This window comes from Balaenoptera musculus, chromosome 10, assembly GCF_009873245.2.
Source record: "Balaenoptera musculus isolate JJ_BM4_2016_0621 chromosome 10, mBalMus1.pri.v3, whole genome shotgun sequence".
Lineage (NCBI taxonomy): Eukaryota > Metazoa > Chordata > Mammalia > Artiodactyla > Balaenopteridae > Balaenoptera > Balaenoptera musculus.
Window position 1 is genome coordinate 45,540,077 of NC_045794.1, and position 27,405 is coordinate 45,567,481.

Consider the following 27,405-nt stretch of genomic DNA (forward strand, 5'->3'; position numbering starts at 1 on the left):
CTGGACCTTACATGCTTATGTGTCTGTCCATGTGATTCAGACCCCCTGCTGTCCCCACACCCTTGACCCAGTACAGCCGGTGCATTGGCTGGGTGGTGGTCGTGTGTGTGTGTGTGTGTGTGTGTGTGTGTGTGTGTGTGTGTGTGTGTGTGTGTCTGACTTTGTGCCCCTCCTTGTGCCTGCCTTAGAGCCGGAACACGAGCTATTCCTCGTGTATGGCAAGGGCCGGCCAGGCATCATCCGGGGCATGGATATGGGGGCCAAGGTCCCCGACGAGCACATGATCCCCATCGAGAACCTCATGAACCCCCGGGCCCTGGACTTCCATGCTGAGACCGGCTTCATCTACTTTGCCGACACCACCAGCTACCTCATTGGCCGCCAGAAGATCGATGGCACTGAGCGGGAGACCATCCTGAAGGATGGTAAGGGCCCCAAAGCGGGAGGTGTGTGGATGGGACCCCCAAGGCACACGCCCACCTGAGGCAGGAAGTGATTTGGAGCCTGGGCATCTCTCTCCTGGTGCCCTTCCAGCGTGGAAAGTCCCCTGCTGACTGGCTAGCTGGGCTGGTTGGCATGGAGATGAGGGGATAGACAGATTGACCCCTGGGTGACCCCCTTCTTGGCTGAGCCGGAAAGAGCCCAGAGGATGGATGGGTAAGGCAGTGTGGGCCGTCCTTGCCAGCCCTTGGGAAAACTCAGGGTCTCTCTGCCATTGGCTCTGAGCCCTGGAGCTGCATGCGGCGCACAGCCGGGGAGAGGCCTGAGGCTCTGAATCGGCGCAGACACACCGGCACACGTGTGCACACACAGGGTCTGTGCAGCCGGACCTCACGGCCGCCAAGAGCTGCATGCTTACATGTCCTGAGAAAATTGTGTTTTGTGAATGGAATCCAGTTTTTCCCTCTGAGCTGCCCCAGCAGGTCAGCAGTGCACTGTCTTCTGAATATCCATCGGCGTGGGGGCTCTGAGCCTCCGAGTGCTGCACCATGCCTCCCGGGCGTTAGGAACTCCCAAACCTGCACTCGGGCCCCCAGGATAAGGCTTCCTAACCAATCAGTCTGGCTGATGCTGGTTACCACCCCTTGCCCTGCTCTCCATCCCCCACCTCGGCTCAGAGAACCTCTCAGCCGTCAGCAATCATAAGACTTTGGGGAAATCAAAAGTAACTCCTCATCAGGAAAGGATTGGGGTTCCCTGTACCAGGGATGCTATTTAGCTTGAGATGAAGCCTGTAAGTGAAAAATCACTTCCTAACTTACTCATTTTGTTAGCTCAGGATTTTTAGGCCTGGGATGTGGCATCGCACTTGTGCCCAGAGCCACATGCCTATTGCTTCAGCTGTCCACCCCAGCTCAGGCCCCCGACGTGCCTTCTCGAGTGAGCCCACGTGTGCCACGTAGGTTTTCTTGCTGCCGTGTGCAGCTTTGAGAGACCCTGACTCAACACAGATGTGGCAGCACAAAAGACCTCCCTGGCTCCTTCCTCCAACCTCCTATTCCATCCCATTCCAGCCACTGTCTAGGGCACAGGAGGCTCCCTGCATTCCCCACTAGCCAAGGGCTCCAAGGTGCAGGTATCTTAGGAGCCAGAGGCAGGCAGAGCTGAGCCTCCTTTGAGGCTCTCCCTCCTTGCTCCGCCCCGCCCACTGCAGGCATACACAATGTGGAGGGCGTAGCTGTGGACTGGATGGGGGACAATTTGTATTGGACGGATGATGGGCCCAAGAAGACCATCAGCGTGGCCAGGCTGGAGAAAGCTGCTCAGACCCGCAAGACCTTAATCGAGGGCAAAATGACACACCCCAGGGCCATTGTGGTGGATCCGCTCAATGGGTGAGTCCTCCCACGGCCTTGGGAGGGGAGGAGCCAGGGACTGCGTGGGCCTCAGGACTGGGGGATAAGAGAGAGAGTGGACAGGGGAGGGCAGCCGAGGTGGCATGCTTAGGCGAGAATTGGGCTGAAAGGGGAAAAGGTGTCCCCATCTACAGGGCAATGGGAGTGATGCTCTAAACATACATAGAAATCTGGTCCTGTCACTCCCAGCGGGCCCTCCCCTGGCTCCCCTTGCCCTTATCAGCCCCGGAGTCTTACAGGGTCTGCCTGCAGCTCGTTTGACCTCATCTGCACCTCATATCCTGCATTTGGAAGTTTTGTCCTCACAGCCTGCTGTCTGTTCCTTAAACCAGCACTCCAGCTCTTCCTCCCTCAGGGCTTTTGCTCTTGGAGTTCCTCTGCCTGGGACTCCCAAGTATTTGCATATGTGGCTCCTTCTCAGCATTCACATCTCAGCTCAGATGCCACTTCCTCAAAGAGGCCCTCCCCACCGGCTGCCCGGTCACTCTCCATGCCATGCCCCTGCTTTGAGTCCCTCCTGACTTTTCTCACTCTCAGTTGTGTGTGACCCTCTTGACTGACTTGTTTCTTGTCTGTGTCCTGGGTGGGACATATCTCTACGAGAGCAGGGGCTTTGGCTGCCTTGGTCTCTGCTGGGTCCTCCAGCGCCAGAACTGTGCCCAGCTCAGTAGGCATTCAACAGATATTTGTTGAATGAAGGAATGAATGAATGAAATATGTGGGCCAAGGGTGAGCAGGGCAGGAAGACCCCTGTGAGGAGCTCTGGGATGGCCCGCCTGGATTGGGGTCACAGGGGAGGATGTTGATGGCAGGAGTGGCTATGTGGTGCTGACCAGTAGCTGCCCACAGGTGGATGTACTGGACTGACTGGGAGGAGGACCCCAAGGACAGTCGGCGAGGGCGGCTGGAGAGGGCGTGGATGGACGGCTCACACCGAGACATCTTTGTCACCTCCAAGACAGTACTTTGGCCTAATGGGCTGAGCCTGGACATCCCAGCTGGGCGCCTCTACTGGGTGGACGCTTTCTATGATCGCATCGAGACCATCCTGCTCAATGGCACAGACCGGAAGGTGGGCAGGCGTGCACCTGTGTGTGGGTGTTCATGTGTGCGTTGCTGGACCACATTTGTATGTGGGTGAGGCTGTGTGTCTGAATGTGTGGGCGTCTGTGTGTATCCGGGCCTGTGTGCTTCATGTGTGTTTACCTGTGAGCCTGTGGGTGTGTCCCTCTGTGTGCTTGTGTGGCTATGTCTTGCGTTGTTTGAGGATTGCTTCTATCAGAGTATCTCTGTGACCATGCACATGGTCTGTGGGCCTGACCACCTGTGTGAACACCTGAGCATACACATCGTGTGCACCTCTGCCTGGTTGTGCACATACAGGCAGCACACACTGGCGTGTGCCTGCACTGTATGCCTCTGTACAGGTGCGAGATGCCTAGAGACGGTGTAGACTCACGCTCGTTCATTCCGGGGGCTACGTGCTTCATTCATGAGCCCCGTGCAAGTCTAGGCGTGTGGACCAAGCTCTTTCATGGTATATAAGGCCCTTTATGATGTGGCCCCTGACCGTCTCTGTGGTCTTCTTTCACCCTCTGCTCCCTGCATCCCAGCACTTGGAACAGCAGCACTAGACAGCTTTTAAGTCCAGCACACGTCAACGTGCTGCCCTCTTTGCTGCTGCTCATGCAGATTTTTCTGCCTCCACCCAGCTCCTCCTCAACTGGCACAGCACTCAGGGGCGGGCCACCTCCTCTGGGGTGTTGTCTCCAGACCCCTCTCCACCGCAGATGGCCTTGTGTGCCTTTCCTGAGACAATAGGCAGCTCCAGAGAAGGGATCACGTCTTTTCCATTTCTTAGTGCTACCTTAGTAGATCCTGGCAAATGTGTGGAGGATGAAGAAACGAATGTATGGATCCTGGCTGTCTGCTCACTACTCTGTGTGTGCGCGTGCATGCGCACGTGCACGTGTGTTGGAGGGTTATGAATGAACATGAATCAGCCCAAGAGAGGAGTGTGGGCAAGCTCCCCATCAGCGCTTTGCTGGGTTCCGGGTCTGACACTTCACGGTGTGCACCCTTGGGGGCTTCTAGGCTGATGGGGAAGACAAATCCCACACCCAGGCCGTGGACATATGAGTGTACAAAACACTGACTCCCCCCGGACCTCCCTGAGGCACCCCCACTTGTCTCCCAGCTCCTTGGTAACCTCTTCTCCATTCCTAGATTGTGTACGAGGGTCCTGAGCTGAACCATGCTTTTGGCCTGTGTCACCACGGCAACTACCTCTTCTGGACCGAGTACCGGAGTGGCAGTGTCTACCGCTTGGAACGGGGCACAGGAGGCGCGCCCCCCATTGTGACCCTTCTGCGCAGCGAGCGGCCCCCCATTTTTGAGATCCGCATGTATGATGCCCAGCAGCAGCAAGGTACCCCTGGGCTGGGACTTGGGTCTGGGGTGGGACCTAGATGGGGGGGTGAGGCTCCTGTGGTGGGTGAGGGCACTCCCAGGGATCCTAGGCTCTGACTTGTTTTTTTTTTTAAAGAAATTCACGTTCTTTTATTTATTTATTTATTTATTTATGACTGTGTTGAGTCTTCGTTTCTGTACGAGGGCTTTCTCTAGTTGCGGCAAGTGGGGACCACTCTTCATCGCGGTGCGCGGGCCTCTCACCATCGCGGCCTCTCTTGTTGCGGAGCACAGGCTCCAGACGCGCAGGCTCAGTAATTGTGGCTCACGGGCCCAGTTGCTCCGTGGCATGTGGGATCCTCCCAGACCAGGGCCCGAACCCGTGTCCCCTGCATTGGCAGGCAGACTCTCAACCACTGCGCCACCAGGGAAGCCCCTAGGCTCTGACTTTTGAGACTCTCTAGAAGAGAGGCCCCCACCCCAATTTGACCTTCTGTGTTCCCCATCTTCCCCCCGCCCCACGCCTGCATCTCCTCTTCCTCAACCCCTCCATATTTCCTCTTTCTGTCTCCTCCTTTTAATGCATCTCTTCCCCCGGCCTCTCATCTCCCCTCTCTGGCCTTTCCTGACCCTGCTGCAACCCATCCCCTGTCCTCCCCCTCCTTCCTCCTCCCACCCGTGACCCCTCCTTCACAGTGGGTACCAACAAATGCCGGGTGAACAATGGCGGCTGCAGCAGCCTGTGCCTGGCCACCCCTGGGAGCCGCCAGTGTGCCTGTGCTGAGGACCAGGTGTTGAACGCAGACGGTGTCACTTGTCTGGGTACGAGGGGCCCAGCTGGGGTGGGAGGTGGGGGAGCAGACCCCAGCAGGAAGAGGCCACAGTGTCCCCGTCGGAGATGAAGGGGGCAAAGAGGGCCCTGGGGGGTAATAAGAGGTGAGGGATGGGGTGAGAGAAGAAGGCTCTGGGGGCTGGAGGGTGTTTAGGGGTGACCGGGGGGTGGGAGGTTTGGGAAGGCATGAAGATCAGGGGAAACCAAGTGAGGAGCAGGACAGCTATGGAAAGAGAAAACCATTAACTTCTTTTACATTTATTTCCGCATTATTAAAGTTATACAACCATAGTTCAAAATACTGGAAATTAGAGGAGAGAAAAAAAGCCCAATCTCACCAGCAAACACCACTATATTGTTAGTATTTTGGTAAAGGAACACCATCCTTTTTTCCTTAGGTGGGTTTTTACATGGTTGGAATATACTGTATATAAATGTTTTCTGCCCCTTTTGGCTCATGTATGTCACAAATTTTCTGTGTTATTATTGCATTATTTTAAATAGCCCTATTTTTTAATAAAAGCGGGTCATGCTCATTGTAAAAATAAACAGTATAGAAAAATACAAAAGAGAAAGTACAAATCACCCCAAATTCCACCACCCATAGATTCCACTGTTACCATTTCAGTGAACAACCTCCCAGTTTCTCTATATATTTACTTTTGCTTAAATGGAATCATGCTGCACATGCTGTTCTGTTTCCTGCATTTGTCACTTGACAGTGTGTCATGAATACATCAGCAGAATTTCTAATGGCCAAAATATATTTCATTTGGTAAACATCCCATAATTTACTGAACCATTTCTCTACTGTTGGATGTTTAGGTTGTTTCCAGTTTTTTGTTGTAATCACTGCCAGCATTTATTGAACACAGACTATGTACTAGGCATGGTTATAAGCAGTCCTCATGCAGTAACTTATTTACTCCTTAAAATATTCCTGTAGGGAAGGTATTTTTATTATCCCAATTTATAGATGAAGAAATTGAGGCCCAAAGTTAGAGCAGGGGTTTGAACCCAGGAACCCTGACCCAGAGTCTGTTTATTAATCACCTGCTCTGCTATTTCCTATAGCTTCATGCCTTCGCATATTCTGGATGATTTCCTTAGGATAGAATCCCAGAAGTGAAAATGGGTCAGTGGGCCATAGCGTACACCTAAGAGTGAGTGACTGAGGCCAGGTGCAGGGCAAGAGGATTGGTGAAGAGGAGCTTAGAAACTGAGGGGCCAGCGTAATGGAAGAGTCACCTATATGGACGTTGAAATCACCAAGAATAAAGAGGGAGTGATTATGGAGAAAGTGACTCTGAACCAGGAGCTAAAAACCCTTAAGGATGCTGGGGAGTAGCCTTGGGTCCTTTGAAGTAGGGGTTCTTATAGTCTAGTAATGTGAAAGTCAACACTGATTTTTCAGAGGGGAGAGAGGGAGAATGGTCGGGAAGCAGAGGTGAGGGGCAAGGCGGACACATAACGGCCTCCAGGTCCAGTGGTCCTTGGGACCCACAGGATTAGAGGGGGTGAGAGATGGGTCAGAAAGGCATGCACAGAGTAGTGGGGTCCAGGGCCAGGGACTGACGTGGGCGTCCTGGGCTTCCTGAGCTTACCCTGTGCAAACACAAAGGACGAAGTGATTTCACTGCTGATAGCCGAAGGCAGATGGCGGTGGTGAGGTGTGAGTTTTCACTCCTGCCGGTAGAGTTGATGCATTTTTGAAGGAAAAAGTCCAGGGACCAGAGCGGGGTCCGGGGATCCTGGAGATGACTTCCAAGGGGCAGTTCATGGAGATGGCAGGGAGGGGCAAGGGGCGGTCTGCTCGGTGGGGACAAAAGGATGCGGGGCTCTAGGCTCTCTTGGAAGCTTCTTTATTCTCAGACCACATTGCAGTACTGGAAGCAGCAGAGCAAACATCACCCTTGTGGCCTGAGAAAGAGTTGCAGTTTCCATCCAGATAATTTCTTCACGAAGAACTATGCACTAGGAAAGATTACTGTGTATATTATTTTAAAATCATAAAACAAGCAAACAGAGGACAGGGGGCTCAGCACCTGTCCGTGACCTGGGTCTGACTTTCCCCCTCACGCCTCGTGGTGCCCACAGCAAACCCGTCCTACGTGCCCCCACCCCAGTGCCAGCCAGGCGAGTTCGCCTGCTCAAACAGCCGCTGCATCCAGGAACGCTGGAAGTGCGATGGGGACAACGACTGCCTGGACAACAGCGACGAGGCCCCCGCCCTCTGCCGTGAGTCCCCGCTGCACAGCCGGCCCTTGGGCAACAGCTGGAGAGCTGGGGGCCCCTCCCTCTGGCTGACCCCTGACCTCTCCCTCCCCAGATCAGCACACCTGCCCCTCGGACCGGTTCAAGTGCGAGAACAACCGTTGCATCCCCAACCGCTGGCTCTGTGACGGGGACAATGACTGCGGGAACAGCGAAGACGAGTCCAATGCCACTTGTTCAGGTGTGGGAGGGGCGTGATCACACCGGCACCCCTCAGTCACCAGGGCAGGGCAGGCGGGGGAGCCAGGCTTGGGAAGACAGAGGGGCCTCAGGGAGAGAAAGGAGCACGGGGCACCCAGGGCAGAGGGGAGGGAGGACAGGGTTGGCTGGGAGGCCCGTGCTTGCAGGGGATAGAGCACAGCTCTAGGTTGGGGATGACGAGCAAGGCGGGTGGATCTTCTCCTTGGAGGACACCAGCGACCCCTCGAGAGATGGGGTGAAGCGTCCGGTGTGAGACCACATAGGTGATTTTGAATGATGTCTCTAAGAGGAATAGCTTTGAGGTCCTTGGGGAGACTTCCAGAGAGGCAGAGAATAATAGCAAAGAAAATGAAATTAAAGAGGGGACTCAGCTATGAGCACTCACGCCCATCCCTGTCCCCAGCTCGCACCTGCCCACCCAACCAGTTCTCCTGTGCCAGTGGCCGCTGCATCCCCATCTCCTGGACGTGCGATCTGGACGATGACTGTGGGGACCGCTCCGATGAGTCAGCCTCATGTGGTGAGCAAGACAGCAGGAAGGCCAGGCTGGCACGGGGAGGGAGGGCCCACGAGAGCGTGCCCTGGGGTGGGGGTGCTGGAGAGACCCTGCAACTTAGTACCTGGGTGGCCTTGAGCAAGTTACTTGATCTCCGTGGGCCCCTGTGAGTTTCATCTGCAGAGTGGGGATAATACTGGCACCCACGTCACAGCACTGACGTAGGGGTTCAGTGAGATCATGTGTGGAGAGCACTCAGCGCACGGCCTGCGTTTGGTAATTAGTTGCTTGAAAAAAGGATGCTTAGAGGGATAGGAGTGAATGGGCAGAGTTCCAGGCCAAGGCACCTCCACTTAGCCTTCCCTCCCCCATCTGTCTGGGCTGAGGGCTGCTGGTTATGGGAAGGACCCAGCACCCACCTGCTTGGTGCTATGATGCTAAATAATCTTGAGGACCCTACTCAGCTACTCTTTCTCCCTGACAGCTTATCCCACCTGCTTCCCCCTGACTCAGTTTACCTGCAACAATGGCAGATGCATCAACATTAACTGGAGATGTGACAATGGTAAGAACTTGTTTCCCTTCACCTGCCCTGATTCCTAGGAAAGCTAGAAGCCACAGCCAGGCCCTGGGTGGCAGGTGAAGGGGTTTTAGAATCAAGCCAGGGCCTTCCTCCAGTTCACAGAAGCCCCCCTGGGTTGTCTGGGAGAAATAAGGACAAGCTAGAAACACTGTGGGGGAACCAAGATGGACCCAGGGAATACCCCGCCCATCGCCTGTCAGTGCCATTCCTCCCCGGGCAGGGCCTGAGCTGCCCATCCTCTGGCAGAGGCTCAGGGGCCAGGGAGAGATGAGCAAGAAGGGCCAGAGGGGCAGAGCAAGGAGAGCCCATGCCCAACTCCATTCTCCCTGCAAACCCCGCCTCCTGGGGTCCCTCCAGGCTCTGGCTCCAGACTCGGGAGCCCACCTGGCGGTCAGCCCTGGACCAGGTGATGTCAGCCATGGGGGCCAGGGGACTGTTGTGTCTGTGCCGTCTTGGGGCTCTGGTCGTGTCTGGTGTGGTGTTGTGACGTGTTGCAGCAGTGGCTCGAGCCCTGGCTAACGTGTGTGAGGATGTATTGGGTCAGCCCCATGTTGCCCCTCATCTTTGCTGTGTCTCGTGTGCCAATGGTTGCCTTGGCGGTTTCTGTGTTTCAGAGAAGGATTGTGGGGACGGCTCTGATGAAAAGACCTGTCCTGAGCCTGCCGGTCAGTGCATAGAAGCACATGCACCATCTCCCCTAGAGCCCCAGCTGGCCTTGGGCCTCCTCCCAGGAGCCCCATGCAGCTCCCCTCCCCAGAGCTCCTAGGATGTGAAGGAAAAGCAAAGAGAGAAAAGAGAGAGGAGATGATAGAAGGAGAAAGAAAACAGTGAAAGGGAAAGCAGAGAGGGCAGAAGGAGCCTTTCACAGGAGAGATGACAGAGAGGTGGGGACAAGAAGACCAAGACATGGGGGAAAGAGAGCGTCAGAGATGCAGAGGCAGCTGGAAAAGAGGCAGGAACACAGCCCAAGGGGGACGGCCAAACCCGTCTTCTCAGGCGTCTTGAAAATGTGAAGGGAAGTCTGGTGGCCTCCCCACGAGGCCTAGAAAGCAGGACATTGGCTCAGTCACCCTCAGATGCCTTCAGGAGGGGCCCCCGCGGCCTTTCCAGCTGCAGGCAGTGCCCCTCGTGAGCCGGGAGCCCAGAGCTTGGGGCCGGTGATGCCCACACTCAGGGCGGGGCCTGATTAACACTTTCCCTCCCCAGCAGAGAGGCCTCACCTATACTCCGCCCACCTTTGTCCCTCCAGAGCCAGAGAAATCCCTGCCTTTTCCCCAAAGCAAGCGGACCCCTGTTCCCACACCCTGCTGAAACGGGAAAGGAATGAGTCCCGTCCCCAGCCCCAGCCTTCCGAGACTCAGGGAAGGGCCCTCCTGGAGCCCGCCCTGCCTCTCCCTGCCCCCATCGCGTGGGCCATGGTGCATGCTGCAGTCTATGCAGTTTCTGTGTCTTTTCTGTTTTTTATTTTCTCAGTGGGAGGGTTGGGGTGGGTCGAGGGTGGGAATGGGGAGGTGGGAGTGGGGGCCCCATGCTGGGGTCATAGAGAAGGCCACTTGCTGACCCCCTGCTCTCCTCTTCCCTTCTTGCCTCCCCCCAGACAATGACTGTGGGGACAACAGTGACGAGGCCGGCTGCAGCCACTCCTGCTCTAGCACCCAGTTCAAGTGCAACAGCGGGCGCTGCATCCCCGAGCACTGGACCTGCGATGGGGACAACGACTGCGGGGACTACAGCGATGAGACACACGCCAACTGCACCAACCAGGGTGGGCGCCTGGGGACCGGTGGGCTGGGGACCAGACCATCCACCATCCATCCACCCTCCCCGCTGCGTGTTGCCACCACCTGGGAACCAGAGATAACCCAGACGTGGCTCTTATCCTTCAGCAGTTTCCAGTCCTGTGGGAGAGGGAGGTTGTCGACAAATCATTGTCACACGCTGTTAAGATCTCAGGCTTTGCAGTTGGGTGGCCTTGGGTTTGAGCTCCATCTCTGCAGCTTACTATCTGGGTGGCCTCGAGCAAGTTATTTAATCTCCATGGGCCCCTGTGAGTTTCATCTGCAAAGTGGGGATGATAATAGCACGGGCATCATCATGTTGATGTGGGGCTTCAGTGAGATCATGCACGGAAGGCACACAGCTCGTCTTTGGTAGCTGGTAGCGTGAAAAAGGGATGCTCAGAGGGGTAGGGGTGAATGAGCACAGTGGGGACCAAAGGAGAGAAGGGTTGGCTCTGTGAGGTCCCCAGTGCCCAGGCCTCCAGGACCTAGCGTCTGTGGGATCCCCCGTGGAGGCGGGGGTTACTGGAAGGCACAGACCTCCTCAAGGGATGTTGGTTTCTCATCCCTGGCCGATGGTTACCATGGAAGAATGCAGACCCAAGATTGCCCTGACTTCAAGAGAAGTCAGAAATGCAGATTTATATGTGAAATCTACCCATTTTAAAGCACTGGTATATTAGTTTCCTAGAGCTGCTGTAACAAAGTACCACAAACTAAGTAGCTTAAACAACAGAAATTTATTGTCTCACAGTTCTGGAGGCTAGAAGTCCAAGACCAAAATGTTGGCAGGGTTGGTTCCTTCTAAGGGTTATGGGGGAGAATCTATTCCAGGCTTCTTTCCTAGCTTCTGGCGTTTGATGACAATCTTTGGCGTTCCTTGGCTTGTACATGCTTTACCCAGATCCCTGCCTTCATCTTTCCTGGCGTTCTCGCTGTGTGCGTGTCTGTCTCTGTGTCCAGGTTTCCTCTTTTTATAAGGACGCAGTCATATTGGATTAGGGCCCACCCTAATGACCTCATCTTAAGTTGATCATCTGGAAAGGAAGACCTATTTCCAAATAAGGTCATGTTCATAGGTACTATGAGTTAGGACTTCAGCATCTTTTTAGGGAGAGCAAATCAACCCATACAACTGGCAATTGATTTGAAAAGTTTTAAAAACATGGCAGACCAAAATCTCTCTGTAGGCCTCATCTGGCCCCTGGACCACCAGCTTACAACCTCTGCCTTGTAGAATTAAGGTGCGCATAGTGGGGACAGTACTGAAAGCACTGAGTACCCACTGCAGGCCCAGGACTAAGAGGGAGGATGGGGAGGGTCACCCAAGGCCCGGGAAACAGTCACTGAGCCTCGAGGGCCATCTCTGAGAAGGGTCGGGTGAGTGGGACAGGTAATAGTGCCTTGGGATTCTGAGAAGAGGACCCCTGGAGGCCCGTGATGTGGTGAGGTGGGAAGAGCTCTCTGCCCCTCACAAGCTGGGCAAACTTGGACAAGTTGCTTCCTCTGAGCCTTGACTTCCTCCTCTGTGAAGTGAGAGGAGATGTGCGGGGACCTGGCCCGTGGGAGCAGGGATGTCATGATTGGTAGCAGTTGTTAACTATGGTTGTGAGCTGGAATGGTCTGGGACCATTCCGGAGGAGGTGGGATTTGAACTGGGCCCCGATGAGGGATTAGGCTGTGGGTAAACGGACAAGAGAGGGGGGGTCTTTTTTTTTTTTAATTTTTATTGGAGTCTAGTTGATTTACAATGTTGTGTTAGTTTCAGGTGTACAGCAAAGTGGATCTGCTATACATATACATATATCCACTCTTTTTTAGATTCTTTTCCCATATAGGCCATTACAGAGTACTGATTAGAGTTCCCGGTACTATATAGTATAGTAGGTCCTTATTAGTCATCTATTTTATATATAGTAGTGTGTATGTGTCAATCCCAATCTTCCATTTTATCCTTCCCCCCCTTACTCCCGGTAACTAGAGGAAGGGTCTTTAGATGGAGGGTGGGAGTGGCCTGGAGAACCCAGCAGTAAGACTTAGAAGGTGAAACTGAGTACTCCTGCAGGGGCCAGTGGGGCTGGGTGGGGCCCCTCAGACTAGAGGGGACAGCGGGGAATGAGGCAGTGCCTGGAGGGGCAGATTACAACAGCAGGTGAAAGCAGGTCAGGCACTGGGGACCTTCGAAGTGTCTCAGAGCTGGAAGGTGATAAGGTGTAGGAAATGCTTTCAGAAGGCAATCCTGGAGGGGCATTAGATTGGAAAGAGGTTCAGGGGCCCTGAGGAAGGAAAATCAGCTCGGAGACTGCTGCTGAAGTCCAGGCATGAGATGAGCGCATCGACCGTGTTCATGGTGGGGCAGGTAGGAGGAGCAGGGCATGCGGGGCAGCGGGAGTTGTAAGGTGAGGCTTGTGCACGGTCACCTGTGCCTCGGGTGCTGCTTCCACTCCTTCCCCAGACTCCTGAGTCCGATCTCACCGTAGCAGCCAGAGTGATGCTACAGAACATGTCAGATCTCTCCCCCAGCCCTGCCCTCAAGCCTGCACTGGCTCCCTGTACACTTTGAATTCATGCTGAGCCCCGCTCCATGGCCTGCAGGACTCCCCCAACCTATCTGACCTGCATTCCTGCCACTCATCTCCTCCTTCACTCTACTCCAACTGTGCAGCCTTAAATATGCCCTGGGCATTTTTCAGATATGCCTTGCATGGTCCTACCTCAGAGACTTTGCACTAGCTGTTCCCTCTTCCTGGAATGCAACTCCAGTTAATCTCATGGCTCACGTCATTCAGGCCTCTGCTCAAACATCTCCTGCTTAAGGGCCTTTCCTGACTGTCTTGTCTCAAGTAGCATCCCATCCTCCCTGGCCTTGACCTGGCTTTGTCTGCATAGCCTTGATCACTACCTGCAGTTCCATTCTGGGTTTTTGTGTCATGTCTTCACTGTTTCTCTTCCCAGCTAGAACTTCAGCTCCATGAGGGTAAGGACTTTGTCTTGTTCATGCTGGCACCTGAAACAGTGCCTGGCACACAGTAGGTGCTCAATAAGTGTTTGTGAAGTGAATGAATGAAACAGAGGCTAGGCTAAGGTGGGGGCATTTGAGCTCTGGCTTAGCAAATTGCTTATCCAATCAAGCTCTCGTGTGTAAAATAGGGAGATTAGACAAGATGATTTCTGAGTCCTGGAAGGTGTAATAGCCCTGACTCTGAGTTAGCGCTTTCGAGGAGTGTCAGCAGGACTCAGAGAACTCTCCATCCCTGCCTCAGCTCATAGCCCCAGGCTGGGTATAGCAGGAGGGGGTTGAGAAGATAGAGAGGGGAACAGCTGACCTGGAGCCCTTAACCCCCCCATGCCCTCCACCTGTCCCCCTGCAGCCACAAGGCCTCCTGGCGGCTGCCACAATGATGAGTTCCAGTGCCGGCTGGATGGTCTGTGCATCCCCCTGCGGTGGCGCTGCGATGGGGACACTGACTGCATGGACTCCAGTGACGAGAAGAGCTGTGAGGGAGTGACCCACGTCTGTGACCCCAATGTCAAGTTTGGCTGCAAAGACTCCGGTAAAAAGGACTGAAGGGAAACAACATGGACAGGAGGAGGCCCTGTTGAGAGCAGAGCAGTGGCAAGGGAGACAGCACCGTACTGTGAGGAGTGGGGTGGGAACATTGTGAGGCAAAAGGCTGCACAGAAAAAGCTTGTGCCTGATGCATGGGGGAAGGTATGAAGGGGCCAGGGCCTGCACTAAGGGCCCTGGGAACCAAAACCCTCACCGGTGTTGAGCTTCAACACCTCCTACAGATTCCTGCTTTCTTTGTTGCCCATGTGAATTTGACAGAAAAAGCCTCAAGGTTCCTAGTGGACCCCAAAGCCTTGTAGTCATGACCCTGTTAGAGAAGCCCACTGGGTCTGGGAAGAAGGGCACAGAGAGCCCTGCTGCCCAGGCCTGGCCCCTGATGCTCTACCCATCCCCCAGCTCGGTGCATCAGCAAAGCGTGGGTGTGTGATGGCGACAGCGACTGTGAGGATAACTCGGATGAGGAGAACTGTGAGTCCCTGGCCTGCAGGCCACCCTCACACCCCTGTGCCAACAACACCTCGGTCTGCCTGCCGCCTGACAAGCTGTGTGATGGCAACGATGACTGTGGAGATGGCTCGGATGAGGGAGAGCTCTGCGGTGAGGCCTGGGCCTAGGAGAGGCCCCAGCAGAGGAGTGGGCAGCGGGGCTGGATAAGGAGTCTGGGCCAGGCCAGGGCAGTGGAACAGGACAAGCTCTGTGGGGAGAGGTCTCAGACTGGAAAAGGGCAGCTCTGGCAGCTGGGCAAGTAGTACCCAGAGCAATTAACAAAAACCCGTGTCGATTTAGGACTCACTTTGCCGAGAGGCTGTGCTAAGCGTCACGCTGTTATAGCATTTAATCCATAAAGGAGCCCTGTGAGGCAGATATGATCCTCACCCCCATCTTACAGATGAGAAAACTGAGGCTCAGAGAGGTTAAATAACTGGCCCAAGGTCACACCGCTCGTGAAGTGCTGTGGTGCAGTGCAGCCCCACCCTGCAGGCACAGCCCACTCAGCCACACTCGTGCTGCAGAGCAGTGCAGAGCAGGCTTTCAAGATGAAGGCACCAGGGTTGATGTGGTCAGGGCAGTCTCCCATCCTGCCGAGTGAGTGAGAAGGTCAGGGGAGGAGGGTGTGCATTCAAGATCAGAAGAATGGGGGTCAGGGAGGGCCACATGGTGTGACTTGGGGATGAGGAGCAGAGCAGAGCAGAGCAGCCTTATCTCCTCTGAGCCAAGCAGAGTCAGGTTCTCGGAGGAGAGGAGTGGGAGATAAGGACTGGCCCTGAGAACTGCTGATGGGTCATCATTCAGGGCTGGCAGGTCCCAGCGTGTGTCAGAGGACCCAGAGCAGCACATTCCCTACCACAACCCCTGCAAAATCACACCTACATCAGGAGAGAGAGAGGAAAGGGGACCCTCCCAGAGAGAGGCGAAAGGCTGGGGCCCCCACGGTGGGCTCAAGAAGGGGCAGGGAAATAGAGACCAGAGAGAGATGCAGCCATGATGGAGGGGTGCTCCTCGGGGGAAGGAGAGGGTTGGTCCTACATGGTGGGTGCCAAGGTCCCAACCCTGGTTGTGAGGGAGCCTGGGAAGCAGTGGGACAGAGGAATGGAAAGAAGGACGCCACAGGCAGGGTGCCAGGGTGCCATCTCGGCTACTGGGGACTTGGGGCCCAGCCAGGCCACGGTCCTGCCTCCTTCCAGATCCTGACCCTGATCCTTTGCTCCCCACCCCCCAGACCAGTGCTCTCTGAATAACGGTGGCTGCAGTCACAACTGCTCGGTGGCACCTGGCGAAGGCATTGTGTGCTCGTGCCCTCTGGGCATGGAGCTGGGGCCTGACAACCACACCTGCCAGATCCAAAGCTACTGCGCCAAGCACCTCAAGTGCAGCCAGAAGTGCGACCAGAACAAGTTCAGTGTGAAGTGCTCCTGCTACGAGGGCTGGGTGCTGGAGCCGGACGGCGAGAGCTGCCGCAGCCTGGGTGAGACATGGGTCGGGGTGGCTGGGCAGCTGGGCAGGCCAGGCAGGCCTCTGAGCTGCAGTAAGCTGGACTTGGGTGGCCGAATGCCAGAGGCTGAGGTTTCCATCCAGGCCCGGTGCCAGGGCCCATGGAGACCCTCCCTGCCCCTGGACAGGGTGGCTCGGAGGCAACAGGCCCCTTGTGACCCCATCACACCCCTCCCCAGACCCCTTCAAGCCGTTTATCATCTTCTCCAACCGCCACGAGATCCGGCGCATCGACCTTCACAAAGGGGACTACAGCGTCCTGGTGCCCGGCCTGCGCAACACCATCGCCCTGGACTTCCACCTCAGCCAGAGCGCCCTCTACTGGACCGACGTGGTGGAGGACAAGATCTACCGCGGGAAGCTGCTGGACAACGGAGGTGACCACCGCCTGCCCAGGACCGACGCGGGGCCCAGTGCACCCAGACCGGGCCCTTGGGCGCTCAGAACCATGGGGCCAGATGCAGGCTGCCGGGAGCAGAGGCCCTTAGCTCCCCTGTCCCCCACACTCTTGTTAATTGGGTTAGATTTTGCTGTGGGTCTCAGTGCCTGACGCCCCATAATTATTGTCAGCAGAGCTGCCAGACTGATAATTAACAAAATGATCAGCCTTTCTTTGGAACGGCCAGAATTGCAGGCTTGCAAGAAAAAAGGCATTTAGGGGTGGGGTACCTGAACCTTGCCTTCTGTCCCAAGGCGGCCTGACCCATCACAGATTTCCTTCACTAATAATACACATTCCTGGGACTTCCCTGGCTGTCCAGTTGTTAAGACTCCGTGCTTCCACTGCAGGGGGGCACGGGTTCGATCCCTGGTCGGGGAACTAAGATCCCGCATGCCCCTCGGCGCGGCCAAAACCAAAAAACAAAAAAACCCACATTCCTGAGCCCCTGCCACACACACCGGGCCCAGGGGAGACAGCAGGGAGCAAACAGGTCAAAATGTCTGCCCTCATGGAGCTTACACACCCGTGGGAACATCAGATACAAACACAGCAAATGAATACAACACGGACTGTGACGGAGCGGGTAGCACAGTGGATAAAGAGAAAGGAGGCAAGGTGGGTAGGGAGAATGGGAGTGGCATTTGAATAGGATGGTCAAGGAAGGCCCCCTGAGAAGCTGACGTCTGAGCAAAGACTTAAAAGAAGCACATTTTACTAGAGGAGTTGGTATTTTTTGTAATAGAGAAAACCTGGAACCATCTCAAATATCCATCAACAAGAGGATGGCTAAGTAGACTATGAAAATGTTCACACTATGTAATGGTTTCTAAATTAATGGCATATATATACATATATATGTACACACACATATATATATATGTATATAAAACCATCGAAAAACCTCTAGGACTGTCTGTGGAGTGACTTCTAGAAAGTTCTGTCTGCCTCATATTGGGTCTAGGTCTGTTCCCCAAAGCCCTCACCCTCTGCTCTGACCTCCTACCAGGGGTTAGCCCTTCAGAGAGTTGCAGGCAGAAGATAGCTGCCACTTCCCCTTCTCCAGTGTTCTAGAAGCCAGGCTTCTACTTGACCTCCTGAGGCAGGGGGCCTGGGTGAGGAGACTGGGGGCTCTGGGAACCCCAGTCAAATCTGGAGCACACCAGAGGTGTTCGCAGAGGTGTCAGGGTTGAGGGCAGGCCATCCAGGGTTCCTAGGATATCGTGAATTCACCCCGCCCCAGGTGATTCTAACCTCCTGCAACCTCTCTTCTCCAGCCCTGACCAGTTTCGAGGTGGTAATTCAGTACGGCCTAGCCACACCCGAGGGCCTGGCTGTAGACTGGATTGCAGGCAACATCTACTGGGTGGAGAGTAACCTGGACCAGATTGAGGTGGCCAAGCTGGATGGGACCCTTCGGACCACGCTGCTGGCCGGTGACATTGAGCACCCAAGGGCGATTGCACTGGATCCCCGGGATGGGTGAGGACCCCGCCCAGCCCTATTCTGGCCTCGTGACCCCCCTGAAGCCTCGTTCAGCCGAGCCGGGCCAGGCATAGCTGCCTCCTCAATGCTATTCGCTCCCTCCGGCCTTCACCAAGGATCCTAGCACAGCCCCTTCCCTGGGCCTCGACCTTGGCCATCCTGACCCCCTCCCCGCTCCCCAGGATCTTGTTTTGGACGGACTGGGATGCCAGCCTGCCCCGCATCGAGGCAGCCTCCATGAGTGGGGCTGGGCGCCGCACCATCCACCGGGAGACGGGCTCTGGGGGCTGGCCCAACGGGCTCACCGTGGACTACCTGGAGAAGCGCATCCTCTGGATCGACGCCAGGTCAGCACCCGGCACCTCACCCAGGAGGCCTCCATCCTCCCCTCCTCCTTAGGGACAGGGTGGAGCCAAGGGTCCCAGGACCTGGCAGCCATGAGGGTGGTGAGAAGGCCCGGGGGAGCTGGAGCCAGAGCCACACGGCCAAGGGCCCAGGAAGAGGACTGAGTGAGGGGAGAGTCTGGGCTGGGGAAGAGGTGCAGATGGAAGAGGGTAGAGGCAGGGCTGCCCCCAGCACAGGAGTGCCCGCCGAGGGCCGAAGTGCAATGCCATCCTCACTCACACATCTGTGTGCTCTCCTAGGGGCTCTGTCTGCCCAGGGAGAGGGGAGACTTTTTCTAGGTGGTGTCCCCAAAGGGGGTGCCTTTTTCTAGTCTTCACCACACCCCTGTGTGCTAACAGCAGCCCTGGGGAGAAGCAAGCTGAAAGACCTGGGTCAGGGGAATTGGGGTCAGAGCTGGGATCCCAGACCTCGAGCCACGTGGTTCCTGCTCCACAGGGTGCCGTGGGCTGGGGCATGGAGGGTGGGAGCCCCAGGCCACGTGCCCCGAGGTCTGAGGTCCCCACCGGCTCCTCACTCTGCCCCGACCACGCTCTCAGGTCAGACGCCATTTACTCAGCCCGTTACGACGGCTCCGGTCACATGGAGGTGCTTCGGGGACACGAGTTCCTGTCGCACCCGTTTGCAGTGACACTGTACGGTGGCGAGGTGTACTGGACGGACTGGCGGACAAACACGCTGGCCAAGGCCAACAAGTGGACCGGCCACAATGTCACCGTGGTACAGAGGACCAATACCCAGCCCTTCGACCTGCAGGTGTATCACCCCTCCCGGCAGCCCATGGGTAAGGGACCAGAAAGGAGCCAGCAGCCTCTGTAGAAGCTTCCAAGAGAGGAGGGGTCTGTGCTGGGGCGGCGGGGTGAGCCAGCCTGCTGACAGAGGCGGGTCTGGCAGCAGCGATGCTGGGACAGGAAGGGGAGTGGAGAGGGTGTAGGCCAGGTGAGCAGGGCCAGTAGGGTCACTGGATGCTCTTGCTTTCCCCTGCCCTCCCAGCTCCCAACCCCTGTGAGGCCAATGGGGGCCGGGGCCCCTGCTCCCACCTGTGCCTCATCAACTACAACCGGACTGTTTCCTGCGCCTGCCCGCACCTCATGAAGCTCCACAAGGACAACACCACCTGCTATGGTAGGAGGCCGCCCCTCCAGAGCCGGGGTAAACCAAGGCTGAAGGGGAAAGGGTCAGGTACCCAAGCTCCAGGTTCTAAGTGAAGGTAGGCAGTCTCAGCTGGGAGGAGCCTGAATGGAGAGGCTCCAGAGACAACTGATGTAGGAAGAGGGTGGCACTCCGGCAGGAAGGTTATGCCCAACAGGGTCTCCCTGATAGCCAAGGGCCAGCAGCAAACAGAAGGAACCAGGAGAATCCGGGGGGGTGGGAAGCGTGGAGGCAGGGGGCCGCCCTCAGTGACCCGCCCCTCGCCCACAGAGTTTAAGAAGTTCCTGCTGTACGCACGTCAGATGGAGATCCGGGGCGTGGACCTGGACGCCCCCTACTACAACTACATCATCTCCTTCACGGTGCCTGATATCGACAACGTCACGGTGCTGGACTACGACGCCCGAGAGCAGCGCGTTTACTGGTCCGACGTGCGGACCCAGGCCATCAAGCGGGCCTTCATCAACGGCACAGGCGTGGAGACGGTTGTCTCTGCAGGTTCTGTCCTGGCCCTGGAACCCCTACTGGGCATGGGTACCCCCGCAACCCCGCCCTCGCTCCCAACCCTGGTCCCAGCCCCACTCCCTGGTCCCCTTGGTCCTGATGTTCCTTCTCCAAATTCTTTTCCCTCTCTGTGCTCCAGTCCTGGTTTCATGATCCCTGTTCCCCCAGAAACCAGGCTGGCCCCTCCCCTCGAGCTTCCTGACCTGTGTCCTGAAAACACCCAATCACAACTCCCCACTGTGTCCCCAGACTTGCCAAATGCCCATGGGCTGGCTGTCGACTGGGTGTCCCGAAACCTGTTCTGGACAAGCTACGACACCAACAAGAAGCAGATCAACGTGGCCCGGCTGGACGGCTCCTTCAAGAATGCGGTGGTGCAGGGCTTGGAGCAGCCGCACGGCCTGGTTGTCCACCCGCTGCGTGGGTAGGTCCAGGGCCCAGGGTTGGGGAGCATGGGGTGTGGGGTGGGGGAAGAAGAGGACCCTGACTCTCCCCTCCTGGCACCCCCAGGAAGCTCTACTGGACAGACGGTGACAACATCAGCATGGCCAACATGGACGGCAGCAACCGCACCCTGCTCTTCAGTGGCCAGAGGGGCCCTGTGGGTACGAGCTTACCCTGCTGCCCTGCAGCCCTTCCTCCCCTAATTCCTCCACCAGGAGATGCTCTCAGGGTTCTCCCCAGTTGTCCCTCCATCTCCCCAAACTCCTGGCTTAGTACTTGTTCTCACCACCCTCCTCCCAAAACCACACACATACTCTGTACCTATCCCCAGACGTGAGGGGCCCAGCTGGGGCAGGCTCCTGGATCCCGGCCCTGGTGCCGTGCTCTCTGGCAGTGACACCCCCCCTCTTCCAGGCCTGGCTATCGACTTCCCTGAAAGCAAACTCTACTGGATCAGCTCCAAGAACCATACCATCAACCGCTGCAACCTGGACGGGAGTGGGCTAGAGGTCATCGACGCCATGCGGAACCAGCTGGGCAAGGCCACTGCCCTGGCCATCATGGGTGAGGGCCACTGGGTGGGAGCAGGGACCAGAGCAGAGCAGGTGGGCCGGACTGGCCAGGAGACAGGGCTGGCCTGGGGGTGGGGCCTTCCCCAGAGTCTCATCCCCTCCTGCCACCACAGGGGACAAGCTGTGGTGGGCAGATCAGGTGTCAGAGAAGATGGGCACGTGCAACAAGGCTGACGGCTCGGGGTCCGTGGTCCTGCGGAACAGCACCACCCTGGTGATGCACATGAAGGTCTACGATGAGAGCATCCAGCTGGGTGAGGTGGGGGGCAAGGGGCAGGGGCAGTGGGATGGGGGGTCACAGAGGTTGGGACTGTGGCTAGGAGGGGCTGCAGGAACCCCCGGGCAAGCAAGCGAATGGAGATGAAAATGGGTTAGGCTCTGTTCACCACCCAGCGGGGCTCCTCCTTCACAAGGGCCAGGGGCCCTGCAGGACTGAAGACCTGAGAGCTGGGTTGGGTGGTGACCCCCACAAAGTCCAGGGGCCCTGCAGGACTGAAGACCTGAGAGCTGGGTTGGGTGGTGACTCCCACAAGGTCCAGGGGCCCTGCAGGACAGAAGACCTGAGAGCTGGGTTGGGTGGTGACCCCCACAAGGTCCAGGGTAAAGGGGTGTGAGCCTGACACCGCGGTCCCGAGGAGAGCCACTAACCCTTTCTCTCTGCCTCCCACCTGACCCCAGACCACGAGGGCACCAACCCCTGCAGCGTCAACAACGGCGACTGCTCCCAGCTCTGCCTGCCCACTTCGGAGTCCACCCGCTCCTGCATGTGCACAGCTGGCTACAGCCTCCGGAGTGGCCAGCAGGCCTGCGAGGGTCAGTGCCCCTGCCTCTGCTCCCCGCCTTGACCCTGGTCCCCAACCCAACCCGACCCTTCCTACTCTACCGCCCACCTTCCTCTTCTCACCTTGGGGACAAGACCGAGTTCATCGTGTATTAAGTGTTCTCTGGGTTAGATGCTTAGTCAGCGCCCATTGTGCTGCTTGCCGTGGAGGAAGCCAGGGGGCAGAAGTCCCTGTCCCTGTGCTCTGCAGCCTTAACCAGAAGGGGGGGCCAACATGAAGTGCCTCTGACTTCAGTAGGATTTTGGAGAAATAGACGTTGGAGGGGGCGCCAGGGCCACTTCATGCAAGAGGTGTGTTGGCTGCTGGGTTTTATAGGGCACGTAGGATTTGAGTGTGTGGTTTGAAGAAGGGATGATGTGCAAGGCAAGGGGTCCAGAGCAATAGGAGGGTGTGTGCAGGGCCCTGAGGTGCCAACCCGCATGGCGCAGGGTGTGGGGAGCCATGGGTGAGGCTGTGGTGTAGGCGGGGCTCCACGGGTTCTCAGCCAGGAGCACCTGGAAGGTGGTGTTTGGGGCAGATTAACCTGGCGGCAGAGAGCCGGCTGAGTTGGGGAGGGAGAAACCAAGGCAGTCAGACCAGTCAGGGGGCTGTTGGCCTGGGCTGGGGCTTAGCAGCTTGATTGAAGAGAAGGGGTGAAACTCAGAGACATTTCACAAGAACTTGCTGACTGATTTACAAGCCTGCCCCAGGACAGCATTTCCGGAAGTGCACTCCTGGGAACTTCCCTCTTTGAAGTGATAGATGTTATAGAAAGAAGCACTGGGTTGAACGAAGTTTAAGTGTTTTTCTGCTGCACAATTTCTCAGAGCCTTGAATATGCTCATCTGCACAGAATTTTTCACGGGACAACTCTAGTGTTTGGGGTCTCCCCAAACTCACTCGACCATGAGTCCTTTTTTTCGGGGAGCCTGAGCAACCAGGACCCATTAGGGGATTCATTTGAGGACAGGCTGTGTGAGGGGATAAAGGCAAGGGAGGATTCTAGGGTGCATGGAGAGTGGCGCCTGGTAAGAAATGGGAAACTGGGAAGGAGACTGGCTCAGGAGCGAGGTGTCAGAGACAGGGGTGTGACACAGACCAGATGGATGAGGACAAAGAGGAAATTAAGGTGGAAACCTAGAGTTGGGACTCACCCAGTCCTATTGTCTTGTGTAAACCTCCCCAGATTCTCCCTAACGCCTTTGGGGGTGCAGGGTTGTGTGGAGTGAAGAGGGACTGGAGGGCAGAGCGTGGAGAGAAAGCCAGGTCTCTGCTGCCCTCTAGTGGGCACTAAGGTCTCACAGGTGGTTCCCCAGAGCTGCATGCTCCCTTGCTCTCTCCCAGCCAGGTGACCTCCCTGCCCAGGCCCCAGGCTAGAGTATGTGTTGAGGGGGGAGGTGTGATGGCTGGGAGAAGGTATCAAAAGGGTTTGAGGGTGACAGAAGCCAAGCTTAAGGGGTGTCAGCAAAGCCCATGCCCAAAGTGTCCTTGTGTTGCAGGTGTGGGCTCCTTTCTCCTGTACTCTGTGCATGAGGGAATCCGGGGAATCCCCCTGGATCCCAATGACAAGTCAGACGCCCTGGTCCCAGTGTCGGGGACCTCCCTGGCTGTCGGCATCGACTTCCATGCTGGTGAGCCATTCGGTGGCAGGAGAGGGTGGGACATGACCTTCCCTTTGGGGTGGTGTGCTCTGGGGCTCCAGGGAGAGGCTACCTGACCACAGCTGGAAGGGGCAACACTTACCACAGCTGCCCCTGCCCCGCTATCTCAGCTTCCAAGTCCCTGGTCCCCCCAGCTCTCAGTCACCTCTATCCTTACCCCCTTGTGATTTTGACCTCCCACCTTCCCCCTACCTTGTTGAGCGTCCCCATGTTGGCTCCTCCACCTCCAGAAAATGACACCATTTACTGGGTGGACATGGGCCTAAGTACCATCAGCCGGGCTAAGCGAGACCAGACGTGGCGTGAGGATGTGGTGACCAATGGCATTGGCCGCGTGGAGGGCATCGCAGTGGACTGGATCGCAGGTGAGACGCAGAAGGGCTGAGGGGCTGCAGGTGAGGCAGAGGACTGGGGAAGTGGGGTCTCGGAAGGAAGGGTCTGAGAAGAAGGGGTGGGCAGGAACAGATGGGGAGAAACAGGGGTATCAGGGGGCTGGAGGGGACCAGGTACCTGCATCCCCACCCGACCCCTGAGCCCCCCCTTATTCCCTCCTCAGGCAACATCTACTGGACAGACCAGGGCTTTGACGTCATCGAGGTCGCCCGGCTCAATGGCTCTTTCCGCTACGTGGTCATCTCGCAGGGTCTGGACAAGCCCCGGGCGATCACTGTCCACCCGGAGAAGGGGTGAGGCGCTGGACAGGCTGACCACTCCTGGCTCTGGTCTGGCCCGGTCACTCTGGCCACAGGCCCCCTCTCCTCCATGTTCTGGGGACTGACCCCCCTCTTCCGCCTCCACCCCAGGTACCTGTTCTGGACTGAGTGGGGCCAGTATCCGCGTATCGAGCGGTCTCGCCTGGACGGCACTGAGCGAGTGGTGCTGGTTAACGTCAGCATCAGCTGGCCCAACGGCATTTCAGTGGACTATCAGGTTTGGATGCAGGCTTGGCCCTGGGGCCGATGGGATGGACCCCGTACTCTGAGGGGCAGCTCCCCTTACCCTGTGCCCTGCTCCCCATTGAGTCTTGTGTGATGAGCCCATTGGTGGGTAGATACGGACCCAAGGAGTCATGGGGTCCTCTGGCCCAGCACCCCACCCAGAGTAGGATCCCACCACACCAGAAATGGCGGAGGGGGTCCCTCAGAAGCGGGCACTGGAAGAATGCCGAGAGGTCGGCAGATCAGCAGGTCAGGGAGCGGGAGGATGTGGAGGAAGGAGGGGAAAGACGAGAGAGGCAGGAGTGAGTGGGCCCTGGGGACTGGCAGTGAAGTGGGTGCCTCCGGCCCGCAGGATGGGAAGCTATACTGGTGCGACGCCCGGACCGACAAGATCGAGAGGATCGACCTGGAGACGGGCGAGGACCGCGAGGTGGTTCTATCCAGCAACAACATGGACATGTTCTCGGTGTCCGTGTTTGAGGAGTTCATCTACTGGAGTGACAGGTGGGCCACTGTCCTGGCCTTCCCCTGGGCCGTCCGTTCCCTCCCCCCGGCCCCGGATGACGTCCTGCTCGTGGCCCTTCCCTTCCCCCAGGACTCACGCCAACGGCTCCATCAAGCGCGGAAGCAAGGACAATGCCACAGACTCCGTGCCCCTGCGAACGGGCATCGGCGTCCAGCTCAAAGACATCAAAGTCTTCAACCGGGACCGACAGAAAGGTGAGGCTGGGGCTCCGGGCTGGGCAGGAGAGGCCGGAGGGCCCCACCTGGGAGCCCAGAGTGAGAAGGGCCGGGAGAGGAGTTAGACCCACAGGGCACCCTCTAGGGTCCCACGAGGCTGAGGAGTTGAGCTCAGGGGCCTGGAGGGTTGTCTGAACTGGGGATACTGAGGCAGAGCCGGGCGCCAACCAGAGTTTCCACCTCTGCTGAGATGACAGAGGCACCAAGGTGGCCCTGCCCTCTGTAACCTCTGCCTTCCCCGTTTCCCCCCACCCCCAGGCACCAATGTGTGTGCGGTGGCCAACGGCGGGTGCCAGCAGCTGTGCCTGTACCGGGGGGGCGGGCAGCGGGCCTGCGCCTGCGCCCACGGGATGCTGGCTGAAGATGGGGCGTCGTGCCGCGAGTACGCGGGCTACCTGCTCTACTCGGAGCGCACCATCCTCAAGAGCATCCACCTGTCGGATGAGCGCAACCTCAACGCGCCGGTGCAGCCCTTCGAGGACCCTGAGCACATGAAGAATGTCATCGCTCTGGCCTTCGACTACCGAGCAGGCACCTCCCCGGGCACCCCCAACCGCATCTTCTTCAGCGACATCCACTTTGGGAACATCCAGCAGATCAATGACGATGGCTCGGGCAGGACCACCATTGTGGAGAGTGAGCCCAGACTTCCGTTCTTCCCAGGAAGTGGAGGGGGAGTGCAGAGAGGGTCAGCACAGACTCAGGGTAGAGAAGCCGCAGACACCAGCCAGCCCACCCCTGCCCCGGATCGGAATCCCACCTGCCTCGGTGTCCCTGACATACGGCCAGTGAATCACACTGCACCCATTGTAGTTACTTGAAAGTCTCTCCTCAGTTGGAGTCAGAGTTGGCCCCCTCTGGTCATAGTTCTGCCCCCAGGCTACACAGAATAAGCTGAAGCTCTCCTCTGTGTGTCCACTGCTCACAGAACAGGCTACAGAGGTGGGGTGGGTTCAACCCCAGAAACAGGATTTTAGTCACTTGGGCAAGTTTTCTGTGCTCTCTCAGCCTCAGATTGCTCGCCAGTGCACAGAGACAGGATGACCTGAGACGACAGGTGGGAGAGCTTAGCTCGGTGCAGGGCACATTGTGTGAGCTCCATGAAAGGTGGGGGGGTTAGAGCTGTCATCCTAGGACAGCCTTTCAGCTCTTTGAAAACTGCTATTTTATTGCACTAGTTTTCTCTTCTCCGGGCTGGATGCTCCTAGGTCCTTTGACTCATTCATTTGTTCACGCATTCATCACTCCTGTCCGTAAAGACCTGCCAGGCGCGGAACTAGGAGCCGGGTATACAGTGGTGATAAAAACAGACCTGTCTTTCAACCTCCTTGGCCCTTTTCTGCCTCATAGAATCCAGTCCCCACATCTGTCTAAAAATGTAGTGTCCAAAGCTAAACTCGATACTCTGTAATCGTCGCTTGATCAGGAGAGGCTGGCAGAAGTGTCCCCTCTCTCCGGGCCATTGTTCGGGCTACAATACTTCTATTAATGCGGCCTTCTGGCAACCACATCGCCAGACAGCTTGAAGTCACTGAAACCCCTGAGTCTTTTTTCTCTTAACCTAAGTTCTGCTACGTCTCTTTCATCACGCACTTAGTTCTTAACCTGAGCCTAAGATGTCTACCAGACAATCCAGTTCAGGGTCTTTTTAAGTAGGAAGCTCCCCAGTACAGCCCACGTGGGAACTGATTTACTGAAATCCAGTTTGCGCCCAACTTGGTAGAACTCTAGCTCCAGGAAGTGTGACCACAGCATAAAGCCAAATCTATCCAGCCATGGGAAGACACAGAAAGAAGGGTTAGGGGGATGGACCATGGATCATTTGGGTGGGAAATAGGGGGTTGAAGAAAGGGCTGGGGACACCGAGGGCCACACCCACACACGCTCCCCAGCTCCCACACTTCCCGTCCAGCCCCACCTGTACCAAGGGAGAGGGTGCCCCAGGCCATCCCCTTAGCGTGGGGATGCCCAGGCTGCCCCTTTGCTCTGCTCTCTGGCTGTGTCCTGACCCATCGCTGCTCCTGTCTCCCCACAGATGTGGGCTCCGTGGAAGGCCTGGCCTATCACCGTGGCTGGGATACTCTCTACTGGACAAGCTACACGACATCCACCATCACCCGCCACACGGTGGACCAGACCCGCCCGGGGGCCTTCGAGCGTGAGACGGTCATCACCATGTCTGGAGACGACCACCCAAGGGCCTTTGTGCTGGATGAGTGCCAGAAGTGAGCTGCGGGCCCAGGGCATGGGGACA

The 27,405-nt window shown here is 57.0% G+C and overlaps 1 protein-coding gene across 1 annotated transcript in view; it reads left to right on the forward strand.

Annotated features, from left to right (window-relative positions):
- Nucleotides 1-27,405, forward strand: part of LRP1 (LDL receptor related protein 1) — a 79,622-nt gene that overhangs the window by 27,727 nt on the left and 24,490 nt on the right. Inside the window, exons 11-42 of the mRNA XM_036865744.1 lie at nt 189-425; nt 1,655-1,835; nt 2,706-2,928; nt 4,083-4,284; nt 4,962-5,087; nt 7,195-7,335; nt 7,427-7,552; nt 7,976-8,092; nt 8,553-8,633; nt 10,249-10,416; nt 13,801-13,983; nt 14,397-14,597; nt 15,721-15,966; nt 16,172-16,369; nt 17,709-17,913; nt 18,099-18,263; nt 18,858-19,102; nt 19,312-19,443; nt 19,741-19,968; nt 20,224-20,398; nt 20,485-20,579; nt 20,833-20,982; nt 21,104-21,244; nt 21,669-21,803; nt 23,311-23,442; nt 23,703-23,837; nt 24,029-24,158; nt 24,276-24,402; nt 24,763-24,914; nt 25,006-25,130; nt 25,410-25,787; nt 27,187-27,376. Coding sequence (XP_036721639.1) covers nt 189-425; nt 1,655-1,835; nt 2,706-2,928; nt 4,083-4,284; nt 4,962-5,087; nt 7,195-7,335; nt 7,427-7,552; nt 7,976-8,092; nt 8,553-8,633; nt 10,249-10,416; nt 13,801-13,983; nt 14,397-14,597; nt 15,721-15,966; nt 16,172-16,369; nt 17,709-17,913; nt 18,099-18,263; nt 18,858-19,102; nt 19,312-19,443; nt 19,741-19,968; nt 20,224-20,398; nt 20,485-20,579; nt 20,833-20,982; nt 21,104-21,244; nt 21,669-21,803; nt 23,311-23,442; nt 23,703-23,837; nt 24,029-24,158; nt 24,276-24,402; nt 24,763-24,914; nt 25,006-25,130; nt 25,410-25,787; nt 27,187-27,376 — 5,470 coding nt within the window. The remainder of the gene's footprint in view (nt 1-188; nt 426-1,654; nt 1,836-2,705; nt 2,929-4,082; nt 4,285-4,961; nt 5,088-7,194; nt 7,336-7,426; nt 7,553-7,975; nt 8,093-8,552; nt 8,634-10,248; nt 10,417-13,800; nt 13,984-14,396; nt 14,598-15,720; nt 15,967-16,171; nt 16,370-17,708; nt 17,914-18,098; nt 18,264-18,857; nt 19,103-19,311; nt 19,444-19,740; nt 19,969-20,223; nt 20,399-20,484; nt 20,580-20,832; nt 20,983-21,103; nt 21,245-21,668; nt 21,804-23,310; nt 23,443-23,702; nt 23,838-24,028; nt 24,159-24,275; nt 24,403-24,762; nt 24,915-25,005; nt 25,131-25,409; nt 25,788-27,186; nt 27,377-27,405) is intronic.